Genomic DNA, 12,435 nt, shown 5'->3' with positions numbered 1-12,435 from the left:
ACAGAGTCGGACACAACTGAAGCGACTTAGCAGTAGCTAAGCAGCTAGTTATTATAGCTAATAGCTAATATTTATTGAGTACTTACTTCATGCCAGGTACTTTTTTTTTAATTAATTGGCTACTCGGGGTCTCCGTTGTGGTGTGTGGGAACTTCTCTCCACTTGTGGCACGTGGGCTTCTCTTGTTGTGGAGCACAGGCTCTTGAGTAGTCGCAGGCTTGAGTAGTTGCGGCATGCAGGCTCAGAAGCCTTGATGTAATGTGGAATCTTAGTTCCCCAGGGATCAAACCCATGTCCCCTGCATGGAAGGCACATTTTTAACCACTGAACCACCAAGGAAGTCCCTGCCAAGCTTTGTTTTTAGATGTCACACATATATTACCTCTTATGTAGCACTTATAGGATTAAAAACCTCTTATGAGGTAGGTTCCATAATTTCTGCTTTATAGGTGAGGAAACTGAAGTACAGAGTGGTTAAGTGTTTTGTCCACCTTAGCTTTCACCAGTAAAGGAGAAAATTAGCTTTCAAGTTCAGAGCAGGGTTTATAGGTATTTGACCAACGACCCATGTGCTTTTTCTTAGGAGTTTCCAAGAATGTGGTCTACTGGATGTAGAAACTTTGTAAATATCCATTTTCTATTTGAATGGGGGATCCTTGGGGAGCTGAGGGCTTTACTGAAACTCTGCCTAGCCCTTTCACAGGTCAGATTAGCACCAACTACCTTTTTGGAGAAATTCAATCTCTTTTTTGTCTGATAACTCTCATGGCCTTATTTGCATTTGACATTTGATTGTTAAGATTTAAATCAACCAAAATTCAACTGCTTTTCAAAGGCAAGGTAAAGTCGCTCAGTTGTGTCCGACTCTTTGCGACCTCGTGGACTGCAGCCCACCAGGCTCCTCCGTCCGTGGGATTCTTCAGGCAAGAATACTGGAATGGGTTGCCATTTCCTTCTCCAGGGGATCTTCCCGACCCAGGGATCAAACCCAGGTCTCCCGCATTGCAGGCAGACATTTTAACCTCTGAGCCACCAACCCTGTCACAATTTTTTTTTTACTGTCAACTGAGAAATTTCAGATAAAATATCCTGCAGAGAAAGACTTAACTCTATTCCAATTCACCTTTTTTTTTTTAAACCCCTGAAGGGCAAGAAGGGTCGTTTCCTGTCAGGTGAGACCGCATTCACAACTAATGAGAAAAGAGCCTTTGGCGGTGGCACTCGGCCTGTGACATTTGACCCTTTGGATTTCACTGCCATGGGCTGAATGAGGCTGCCTGCCTGTCAGGGGAGGGTTTCTTGGGTATCTCGTTGTAATTTTCATTCTTTCTCATCCAGAGTTAGGTGGCCTATTACTGCCTTGACCAGTTCTCATTGACTTTGTGGGAGCAGTTGCTTGGAAAGGGAGTTTCAAGAACCACGGTGCGCTCAGGATCTCCCCTTCCTCACAGGCCAGGTGGCCCTGCCAGCCCTTCTCCTCCAGCTCTTTGCTGGACCCTGTCCTTCTCATCCTTCAGGGCCCAGCACAAACAGCACCCCTCAGAGGGGCCCTCCCTGACCCCTTCCTAAAGGTGAGCCCCCAGTTCCCCCTGGCCCACCCCCCTTTGTTTACTTCACAGCATATTCAAGTCTGTACTTCTCTTCTCTTCAGCATATTCCAGTCTGTACTTCTCCCTTTGTCTTTGCTGATAAACCCATAAGGGCAGGGAGCTTATGTCTTTTTTACTGCAAACCTCAAACCTTACAATAAGGATACTTGGTACAGTATGTAGTAGAAACAAACAAAAAAAAGTTTGTGACCTAATAAAATTATGAATTTAATTTTATCCATCATACCAGAGTCCCACAAACAGACTTCTAGTGTTTTCAAGAGGGCTCTGGCAATTTGCATCTGTGACTTGCTGAGGAAAAGAGAGGGTCCCTAGTACAAGAAAGATACCAAGATTGTTTTTTATTGGACAAGATGGCAGAATATCACCCTGCATTCCACATTTCTTTTAGGTAAAATGTGTATTTGGTTAAACGCACAAATCTCAAGGGTACCATTTAATGAGTTTTGACAAATGTGTAAACCTGTCTCACTCAGATCCCTATCAAGATGTGGAACGTGGCTACCACTCAGAGAGTTTCCTCAGGTTCTTCCCCATCCCTTTCAGAGGCAAACAGTGCTCTGATGCTTTTGGTCATAGTTTAGTTTTGCCTATTTTAGAACTGTCCATAATTGGAATCATATAGTACGTACTCTTATATAACGCTTCATTCACTCAGCAAAACGTTTTTTGGATTCTCCATGCTGTTGCAAGTTGTCCATTTCTTTTCATCGACAGTGGGGTTCCATATTGTACGCTTATCACGGTTCGGCTCTCCATTCTCCTGTGTATGGATTCCCAGCTGTTTCCAGTGTTTGGCTGTGATGAATAAAGCTGCACTGAATATTCTGAACAGGTCTTTTTATGGATATGTGCTTTCATTTCTCTTGGGTAAATACACAGGAAAGGAAGGACTTGCTGGGTCAAAAAGTAATGTTTGGTGTTTTAAGAAACTACCAGATCTTTTCCCAGAGCGGCTGTACTGTTTTGCTTTCCTACCAATAATGTATGAGGATTCTAACATCCCCAACATTTTGTGCTGTCCATCTTCTGAAACTTTTACCACCCTGGTAGGTGTGCAGTGGTATCATTTCCTTATGGCTTTATTTTTAAATGAGAGGGAACATTTTTTTAAGTTTTTTTTTTTTTTGCTGCTCTGGGTCTTAGTTGCAGCACGCAGGATCTAGTTCTTGAGCAGGGATCGAACACTGGACCCTTGTATTGGGAGCATGGAGTCTTAGCCGGTTACTGGATCACCAGAGAAGTCCCCTCATTGTGGTTTTAAATTGCAGTTTTGCTGATATCAAATGATGTTGAATAATGTTGAAACATTTTCATGTGCTTATTGGTACACTTGCTTATATTGCTATGTGAATTTTCTATTCAAGTATTTTACCCATTAAAAAATGGTTTTTCTTTCATTATTGAATTGTCTGAGTTCTCTATACATTCCACACACAAGCCTTTGTCAGATACATGTTTCGTGAGTGTTGCCTCAGTTTTCACACCACATTTTGAGAGTCTGCCATCATGTTCTGTGTCTTTGCTTTTTTTTTTTTTTTCTCTCTAGTTTTTGCTACTTGTCTGGGTCTGGTGTACATCTATTCCCGTCATCAGTATTTCTGGGGATACGCAGAAGCTGCTAAAAAAAGGTAAGGAGCACCCAAGGATTGTGTATTTGGACAGAAGGTAGCAGGATGGTCTGTGTTAGCTTCCTGTTCCTGTAGTGTAGCACCGATGGCTGTGATGACAAAAATGACGCACGCTGCCGGCCCACGGCCAAGTCTCACCAGGCCTCCACACTTAGGTGTGAGGCAGAAAACTGAAGGGATAAAACTGTGCTCTAAGTGTGCACCCTTTGACCACTGCACTTTAAATCCTTGCAAACATTTTGCCCTATCTCCCAAAAGTTGCCAAGGAAATAATCCTGCCCAGCCTTGATGATTCTTTGAATGTTCAAAGGAGCTAGGCATCTTCTCTAATTTATTTGATGAATCAAAATGTTCAAGTGCAACAGCACACAAGTTCTGGGCAGTGTTCATAGGAGAGGTCTGCTCCAGGCTCCCCGGCTTCCTCCCTGTAACCCCATTTATTCATCACCTTTGTCTCTCTCATATCTGCCCACAGGGTCACTGGTTTCCGGCTGAGTCTGGGGGTTTTGGCCTTATTGACTGTCCTAGGTGCCGTGGGGATTTTGAACAGCTTTCTGGATGAATACCTGGACATCGATATTGCCAAGAAACTGAGGCACTTCTAACATTTCACCTTCCTTTGTGCAGATGCTTATAGATGCTTCCACTCTCAAGGTTAGATGGTGCCACTTGTTCCATTAAAAGAAATAAAATTCTCTCTCTTTTTTGAAATGGCTTTATAGAAACATACCTTTTAGATTTCCTGAAATTTGCTCTGAGGGCAAGTGTCCTAACACCAGTGGATGTGTGCTGAGCCCTGGTTTTAGAAGCACATTCTGAAGTCATGACTCCTCATGTGGGTAGAAAGCAACCTGACCTGTGTCTGGGGCTTTCCATCTACCACCTCCATCACTTGCCTCTAAGACTGCTTCTCCCGTGATGGGGAGTTCCAGACAGGTGCTGAAAAGGCTCTGAGCCCATTTCATTGGTTGCAGGAATGCCACAGATGGTGGAGGAAGTCAGCAAACACATAAAGTAGCCAGAGAAGAGAGTCATCAACTAATTGCACAAGACCCAGCTGGCTGTGAAAATGGACTTTACAAAGTAAAAAGAAAAAAAATCTGTCATTTCAAGAAACCACCCAGAGATGAGTGCCTGGGGAATACCTTGCCCCTGGATAGGGGAGAGAGAGGTCGTGGTCATGACTGGAGAACCTAGGCTGGGTTCCACTGCACACCCGCTGTCGTGCGGGCTGGGGGCCTGCTGCTGTTGGATCCTGACGTACAGTCACGGTCTACCACAAGGCTGATGACCTTCACTTTCTTCATCTGGAAAATGGGCATGAGTCTTCAGGAACCTTAGGGAAATGGAATTGTGAGCATATATAACACTGTTTTAGTATCAGGAGAAGGACTCTCTGTAATTTCTCTAAAGAAAGTGACAGCCTGAATCTTCAAGCAGCTTTTTATTGGGACTTTTTTGGTGTGTGGGTACAAAGGCAGTTACAGAGACCATGAGTAATAGAGAAAAATAAAGGTATTAAAACACTAGTGTTTCCAGAATAGAAGGGGAGAAGACACGAGCACCTCTTGCATCCCAGAGGGCAGTGTGAATAGCCCAGAGCACGTTGAGAACCATCAGCCTGGGATCCCTAGCTCTCTGACTCTGGCTAAGGCAGCTTGCAGTGGAGGTCGTGTAGCAAAGAATTGAAGACACCAGAGCCAGTCAACGCTAATCCTGTTCCACCACTCGCTGGCTATCCTACCGCAGCCCTGGTAGCTCTCTGCCTCAGTTTTTTTCCTCGGGTATAATGGGATTGATATCTTACAATGCCGTGATTCTATGGTCTTTTTACTTTTTAGTATTCTGATCATTTATAGTGACTCGTATTGTGACATTTTAATTGTTTGGTGCATTGAAGACAATAAAGGAAGAGAGTGCAAAAATTTTTGACCTGAAAGCACAATTTCTGCAGACTCATATCCTTTGGAAGTGAGAAAAAACCCACAACTTTTCCACATCTTACTCTCCAGGCTTTGTAAACACTTTGAATTTTGCATTTAAATTGGAACTGTTTAAATATGTAAACTGAAAACATACACACACAGACACACACACACAGTTTGGTTAAACCACACGTGTAGAAAATGAAGATGGGCCCACCAGCATATCAAAACTTTGTATCTCTACAGTATCTGAACTAGAACTTATTCCCTTTGTTCTAATTCTGTTGTCACCAAGGCAACCACTTGATGATTTTAATTCATATAAATTTGGCTACAGGGAGTAAATGTGCTGGCCAGAGAGATGTAAGTTTTTGAGATGTTTGACATACGTATTTTTTGTGTATTAGTAAGTTGACTGGTTTTATTTCCCTTTGTTTTGGCCATGTGGTGTATGTGGGATCTTAGTTCCCTAACCAGGGATCGAACCTGTGCCCTCTGCGTTGGAAGTGCAGAACCTTAACCATTGGACCGCCACGGAAGTCCCTGTTTTGTTTTGTTTTTTGATTTTATTTTTAGCAATCAGATTCCTTGTCTCAAAAAGTCAATGTTATAAACAAAGGGAGAAGAAATTTTCTCTATTAATAGAGCCTTCAAAAGCATAAAACCCAACTGGTAATGTGGGGTTCTTGATCAAAGCCTAGTTAGGAAAAAAAAAAGCTATGGGAGACATTTGGCAGAATTTGAATACGGAATAAGAATTCAGTATTAGGGAATTGTGTGTTCAGGGCAATAATGTTGTTGTGGCTAGGGAAGAAAATGCCCTAATTCTTTGGCGTTGTACGCTGGGAGGTTGTGGGGTGAAGTAACCAGCTGTGTATAGCTTTGAAATAGTCCCACAGAATATATATGTGAAGCATATATGGTGAGGTGTAATAAGCTTCAAATTGAGTTGGTAAGTGTATAGCTCTTCATTGCAGTATTCTATTTTTCTGACTGTTGGAAAAGGTTAATAACAGAAAAGTTAAAAAATCTGAAGCAAGGTTAAAAGCTAAAGGAAGGTTCTTTGTAGCTCTGTAGATTTTTTTTTTTTTATGTTGAGAGCTGTATGCTTGACTTGGGATCAGTGTTAGGAACAGGGCCATAGCATAAGTTGTAGCTCGGCAGCTGTCCTGGACATGGCTCAAGTGTGTGAGTGCTGTGGGCTAAGTCACTTCATTCGTGTCTGATTCTGTGGGACCCTGTGGACTGTAGCCTGCCAGGCTCCTCTGTCCATGGGATTCTCCAGGGAATAATACCAGAGTGGGTTGCCATGCTCTCCTCCAGGGGATCTTCCCAACCCAGGGATCAAACCCATGTCTGTTTCCTGCATTGGCAGGTGGGTTCTTGACCACGAGCACCACCTGGGAAGCCCCAAGAGTGTGAATGATGCCCTAATTACCTCTGCTTGTTATGCAATGAGACACGTGTCTGTGGTACCTTGTCCAGAGGACAGCAGCATGAAATCTAATGTCCTCACAACTTAAAAAGAAGTTAGATAAAGGACTAGTTCCACGAACAAGTAGCCCTGCTCTCTTCCAAGGTATTTTTCCTCCCCTTCTTTTCTTTGCAGGCTTGGTGGAAGATGAGGTGTGGCTAAAATGTCATTATAAGGAAAAACATCAAGTCTTTGTTTTCTTTAACCCCATTTCTCTAGATATTAATAGAACCTTCCTTGAAAAGATGGATTAAAGGCAGAAATAGCTCCTTTAATGCTTCTGAATGTTCCTTAACTTTCAGCAATAAAATACCTCCTCACGGGGCCAGATGCCCAGTGACTTCTTGGAAAAATGTTTATTCTCTCCCTCCTTCTTTCCCTGTTACCCACTTGCTGTACTGAGATTTTACAAAGGTCAACATGAGTACAAATAAGGAATCATTTTAAAGGAGAAAGGTATTCCATCCATCCAGGGCAGTAAGTAAAAACATGTGGTTTTAACTAATCCAGACCAGGAGAAGTACTCAACCCTTCTCAGGCTTCATGATTTATTGGGTTGTCAGCCTTTCCATCCCCACCCCCAAATCAGTTGAATTTTGACCTCATGTCACTAAGCCTGTATCACTGGGACGAGGCCCAGTGTCACACTGCTTTTTTCTCCATGCTCTTATTTGTCAGCTGGTCTGGAACCACAGCCCACCACGGGTAGGGTTCAGTCCCTACCCATGGAAGGGACTCTTCTTCCATAGTCAAGTTCATTCTTTCTCTTGGTTTGTATGTATTAAAATGCACCTTTGGTTTGGATCTATTTTTGATGATGACCTTATTCTGTTCTTGTGGCCTCTTCTGCTTCATCCAGACAGTTTTGACACATGATCCTTTACTATGCCTTTTAAAGTCTGATGGAAAGCCTTAGGTCAGGTCTTCTAGAAGTGGAGTGGAGTCACATGTGAGTGATTTGTTAACAAAGGGCTCCCAGGAGGGGGAAGCTGAGGGAGTTGGCGGGGGTGGGGACAGGGCAGAAAAAGGCAGGAAGCCTAGCAAGGGAGTACCTTCTGGCGAAGTCCCAACCTCTGCCAGCTCCTGCAGGGGAGCTCGCGATAGAAATGCTGTCTCAGGGTTTGTCCAGGCAAGTTAACTGGGTTTTCACGCTCCTGCACCAGCAGGCCATTGGCTCAGTGAGTCTGGAGGGATGTAAATGTCTAAGCACGTTCAACTCTGTGGGTGTTGTTGGCTGAGCCGGGCTCTGGCGGGAGACCGCCCTCCAAAGAGACGCAGCTGGAGGTAAGACACCCATGGTGTGTGTGTGTGTGCCTGAGTCTGGAGGGATGTAAACATCCAAGCACGTTCAACTCTGTGGGTGCTGTTGGCTGAGCTGGGCTCTGGCGAGAGACCGCCCTCCAAAGAGACACAGCTCTTTGGTAAGGCACCCATGGTGTGTGTGTGTGCATGCGCGTACCTACAGTGTCCATTAAAGTGGGGCGAGGCCTACTGTTACTCTCCCACCTAATATATTCCTTGAGTTTTCTTCCTTCTCAAATGAAACGTGTACTATCAGTTTTCCAAGTTCCCTGAGTGAACCAGGTAGAAGCTGAGCTGTCTTGGTTCTGAATCCCGGATGGATCCAGTATACTCCTTTCATAGATGACTCTCTTACTTTTGCCACATTCCCCCGGAGAGCAAATTTGGAATGTTTTAACAGTGTGGTGGAATTAAAAAGGCTGGGAATGATTGATTGATCTCCACTGTTACTTAAATGTTTAAATAGTGATATCAAAATTTCGAGACAAGAACTACAGTTAATCAATTAAAACCCAGGCATAAAACGTTTATCTGCTTAATTAGGGCCGGAGCGCCTGTGACAGTCCTAAAAGAGACTTTTTTTTTTTTAAAGTAATGTTTCTTTTTGTTTTCCTTTGGCCATGCTGTGAGGCTTGTGGGATCTTAGTTCCCCGACCAGGGACCGAACCCTGTGCCTCTTGGCAGTCAAAGTGTGGAGTCCTAACCACTGGACTGCCAGGGAATTCCCTAAAATAAACTAAACTTTGGATTGGTTCAGATAACGATCTTTTATTATTATTTTTTCTTTAAAAGTGGTATGCCAACATCACTTCATTTCTACATTTCTGAGTTCTGTACATTTCTCAAAAGGAAAGAAGCAATGCTCAATGTACAAAGGAAAACCAGAAAACTAGAAAAATCTGAATCAAATGGAGGAAGTTGCCATAGATCATACAGTACAAATTAGTAATTCGATATCGTCTGAAGTGCAATACCACTGCTGGGATGATGAGTTAAGGAATGAAATAAAAATACTCTATTTTAAACAAACAGTATATATATATTTATATGTATATTTTTTTACAGATAGTAGACCCAGTGATATCTGTAGTATTGTAAAAACTTATTTACAAATAACTTTTTTTTTAGACATTACATATACATCAGCACCGTAGTAAAAACAAAAAACAAAACGAAGCCACCTTATTAAAATCTACCTCTCTATGTAGTTGGTCCCAGTATTGAGCATTTGGAGGAAGCGTTTAAGAGAGAACAGAGGCCCCCTCTCCCCCTCCATCAGCCACCTCCAGTTCCTCATCATTGCTTATATATTTATTTCCTGTACCTTTCAGAAAAAGGTAATTATATATTTCTGTGTCTTCTCGTTTCTTCACTTTCCCTTGTTTTTGGTTTTCATCTGCTTCCATTCGAGAGCTCCCCTGGCGGTGGCCCTCCCCACGCAGGGAGTTCATGGTCAGCCTGCCACCACCTCTTCCCCCAGGGACCACAGCCCCGACCTGGGTCCTCACCCACGTGGCCCCCTCTGGTCTCCAGCCTGCACCTTGCCAAGGAGAGCTATGACCTTGGTACTTGGCGAGCAGGCCCCGGGCAGTGCTTGCCTGCCTGCTGCCTCTCTACATCCTCTGTCCCAGCTCTTCATTTTTACCCGCTTCAGTCCCAGGACCTGCCCCCAGTGTGACTCCCCAGGCTGGGCCGGGGCTCTGGTGTGGCAAGTGACATGTGAGTGCACAGAAGCAAGCCTGCCTTTTGGACATGGAGGGAAGGGATGGCAGGAGAAAAGCTTATGCCACGCTCACTCACTCAGGACAAGAGCTATGTCCCGTGGCCTCCGAAACAGGCCAGTGGGAGGGGAGGGGAGGGCAGATGAGACCAGCCCTCCAGCAGCAGAGAGTGTGGATCCCTTCCAACAGACTTCACTTAGGACAGATCTGCGTGAATTACACAAAGAACAACTGTACAGAACTTCAAGAGGGTATCGCTTTGCCCAAGGAAAGGAACCATACCTTCCCTCTTTTCATTAGCAAAACGGCTGAAGTGGAGCAATGGGTTTTTCAGTTCCTCAGCTTTCAGGGCTTGAGAGTTGTCTTTCCGGGGAGCAGGGATGAAGGGTCAGGCTGCTTTAAGAGCATCACTCCTGGGATTTTCCCAAAGGGAACCAGAGCCAGTGATGTCCAGGCTGCTCCTCCCTAGTGTCCCAGAAACATCAGATGCAGCTCATGGAAACCCACCACCAAGCAGCAGAACAACCCGCTCGGTTCCAGGAAGAGAAAGAAAAACTCCACTGTGGCCTTTGCATTTCAGGCACTAAGTTCTTCTTGCTCTTATTTTCCCTCTGCGCAGGCTCCCTAAAGACAAAAGCTTCATTTCTTCTTGGATAGTCTGCAAGGACCAGCACAGGCAGGCTGGGGCGGAGGTGAGGAGGAACGGGGTCAGGGACCAGTTGAGGGGAAGGTGGCCGCACTGACAGACACACAGCGTCCACCCCGGGCCTCCCCATCCTTGGCCTCCTGGAGTAGATGGGACCGGCTGAGATGTATCAGGTCGTACCGGGCCCCCAGGAAGCGCCAGGCCAACTCCCCGGAGTAAAAGCCACCACGGTCATCAGCAGAGGGCTGCCCGCCCAGGACTGCCAGGACCCTTCTCCAAGCTCTGAAATTCCTGCAGGTCATCGTGAGCAGGATACAGGCCTGTAGGGTCTCCTGTCTTCCTGTGACATCTCTCTGCAGCCAGAGTTCAGCACGTATCTGACCTGTGCTCTTGGCCTGCACCACCACCCAGCAGCCTCCATGGGACTCTCAGCCCCAGGCTCTCTCCCCTCTGGGTCTCCAAAGCTGTAGATCTGGGCCAAGGCCAGGAAGCACTGACGGCCACCTCACGTTGGGCAGCAGTCTGTCTTGGCCAGAGTGGCTCTTGTTGGGCCGGGTGATCACAGGGAGGGCCAAGCTGAGGGCTCCGGAATCATCTTCTCTGCCCACCTCTGGTGTGTCCCCCTCTCTTGCAGCAGGATCCGCAGGGCGTCTGTCTCCATTGCTGTGTGAAAATCAGGTGAAACAGGGCCCGGCGGGGCTGTGGATTGGTGCCTGGATCTTCCACAGTCAGCTGGCTGCAGCTTTGCTCAGATCACGTGGGTCAAAAAAACAACACAAAAAAACAAGGATGCAGTGACATCCTGTTTCTTTTTCATGGTTGGAGCTTTAAACCACTGGAGTTGTGGTGGCCTGGGCTGCTCCTGACTAGGGGTTTCCAAACAATTCATCGAGCTCCTGCATCCACTCGTCCCCAGGTCCACCTTTGATGATGGAGTCCACAAGGTCGGCACCGTCCGAGAGGCCGGGGAAGGACGCCCCAGCCGTCTCACCACTGTAATTGTACGACATGTCCTGAGGGGGGTTCCGCTCGTAGCCTTGGCTCTGGCTGCTGGAGGCAAAGCTGGCACTGGGCATCGGCTGCTGTGCTGGGGGCTGGCTGAAGGCTGGCATGCCGGGAACGCCCTGGTTCAGGCCCGACATGACCATGGGCCTGGCCTGGCTGGTGCCTTGCTGCCCCGGGAGCGGCGGCATCATCTGCCGACCCATGGCGGCCGGGTTGAGTGTTCTCACCCCGCCAGTGTTCGCATCCACCACCTGGCTCAGTCCCTGGGGGAAGTGCTGCTTGGTCAGCCTCGGTTGGCCGGCTTGCAGCGGGTAGCTGGCGCCATTGTTGAATGATGCTAACTCTCCACTAGTCCTCCCAGGCATCCCCTGTAAGCCCCTCTGCTGCCAGCTCTGGCTTCCCTGCGGGACCGTTCCCATGATGCTTTGCAGCCTCGGTGGGCCCTGGGGCCTGGGCAAGGACTGGCCTACCTTCATCTGCTGGCGCTGCTGGGTCATGGGCGAGTTCACCAGCATGCTCTGACCAAACCCACTCACCATCCCAACCCCTTGCCCCGAGGTGGGCTGCCTCGGCCCCTGGGCTTGGTTGTGTGTGATACTCATACCGCTTTGGTTTGGGTGCTGCAACACTTGGGTCATTCCTGTGCTCATGTTGTACATTCCCGGTTGGCTGGTAGGTGTGTTGCTGTAAGGGGCCAGTCCCATCTCTGACTGGGTGGCTGCTGTGGCCATTGTCCCTGGGTTCTGGGAGGGTCCCATTCCCATCATGCCTGCGTTCTGTGCCATCAGCCGTGAAGTTCGCATGCTCTGGAGGGCGGCCTGGCTCCTCACAGTTGCTATATCCTGGGGAGACCCTGCAGAGAAAAAAGGACACACCTCTTCACTCATCTCCATAAGCGGTGCACAGTGACACGTAGCTGGACTTTTCTTTGGGAATGACAAAAATGCTTTGATTAATAGATGAAAGGATCTACTCTGATAATAAATCCTTTAAAGAAAGAGAGATGATTATTTTTCTGACTATAACATACACTGATTGTGAAAAATTTGGAAAATAGGGAAAGCACAAAAATGAAAATGAAAGTCACCCAAACTCCCACCATCCAGAGATGACCACTGCTA

General features: G+C 46.5%; 2 protein-coding genes across 5 annotated transcripts in view; one reads left to right on the top strand and one right to left on the bottom strand.

Annotated features, from left to right (window-relative positions):
- MGST2 (microsomal glutathione S-transferase 2) overlaps positions 1 to 5,180 on the top strand; it is a 37,482-nt gene extending 32,302 nt beyond the window's left edge. The window contains exons 4-6 of one of the 3 annotated variants that reach the window (XM_070770142.1): positions 3,160 to 3,241; positions 3,717 to 3,895; positions 4,216 to 5,180. In XM_070770142.1, the coding sequence (XP_070626243.1) occupies positions 3,160 to 3,241; positions 3,717 to 3,846 (212 nt within the window). In that variant the 3' untranslated portion in view covers positions 3,847 to 3,895; positions 4,216 to 5,180. Of the gene's footprint in view, positions 1 to 2,327; positions 3,011 to 3,159; positions 3,242 to 3,716; positions 3,953 to 4,215 lie in introns of those variants that run through there. The other 2 variants (XM_019977862.2, XM_070770141.1) reach the window with 2 other exon arrangements.
- Positions 5,181 to 8,690: 3,510 nt separating this feature from the next.
- MAML3 (mastermind like transcriptional coactivator 3) overlaps positions 8,691 to 12,435 on the bottom strand; it is a 459,409-nt gene continuing 455,664 nt past the window's right edge. For both annotated transcript variants that reach the window (XM_070770140.1, XM_019977768.2), the window contains exon 5: positions 8,691 to 12,167. In XM_070770140.1, the coding sequence (XP_070626241.1) occupies positions 11,176 to 12,167 (992 nt within the window). In that variant the 3' untranslated portion in view covers positions 8,691 to 11,175. The remainder of the gene's footprint in view (positions 12,168 to 12,435) is intronic.

Source organism: Bos indicus, chromosome 17 (genome assembly GCF_029378745.1).
Source record: "Bos indicus isolate NIAB-ARS_2022 breed Sahiwal x Tharparkar chromosome 17, NIAB-ARS_B.indTharparkar_mat_pri_1.0, whole genome shotgun sequence".
NCBI classification, from domain to species: Eukaryota; Metazoa; Chordata; class Mammalia; order Artiodactyla; family Bovidae; genus Bos; species Bos indicus.
This window is presented reverse-complemented; position numbering and strand designations above follow the sequence as displayed.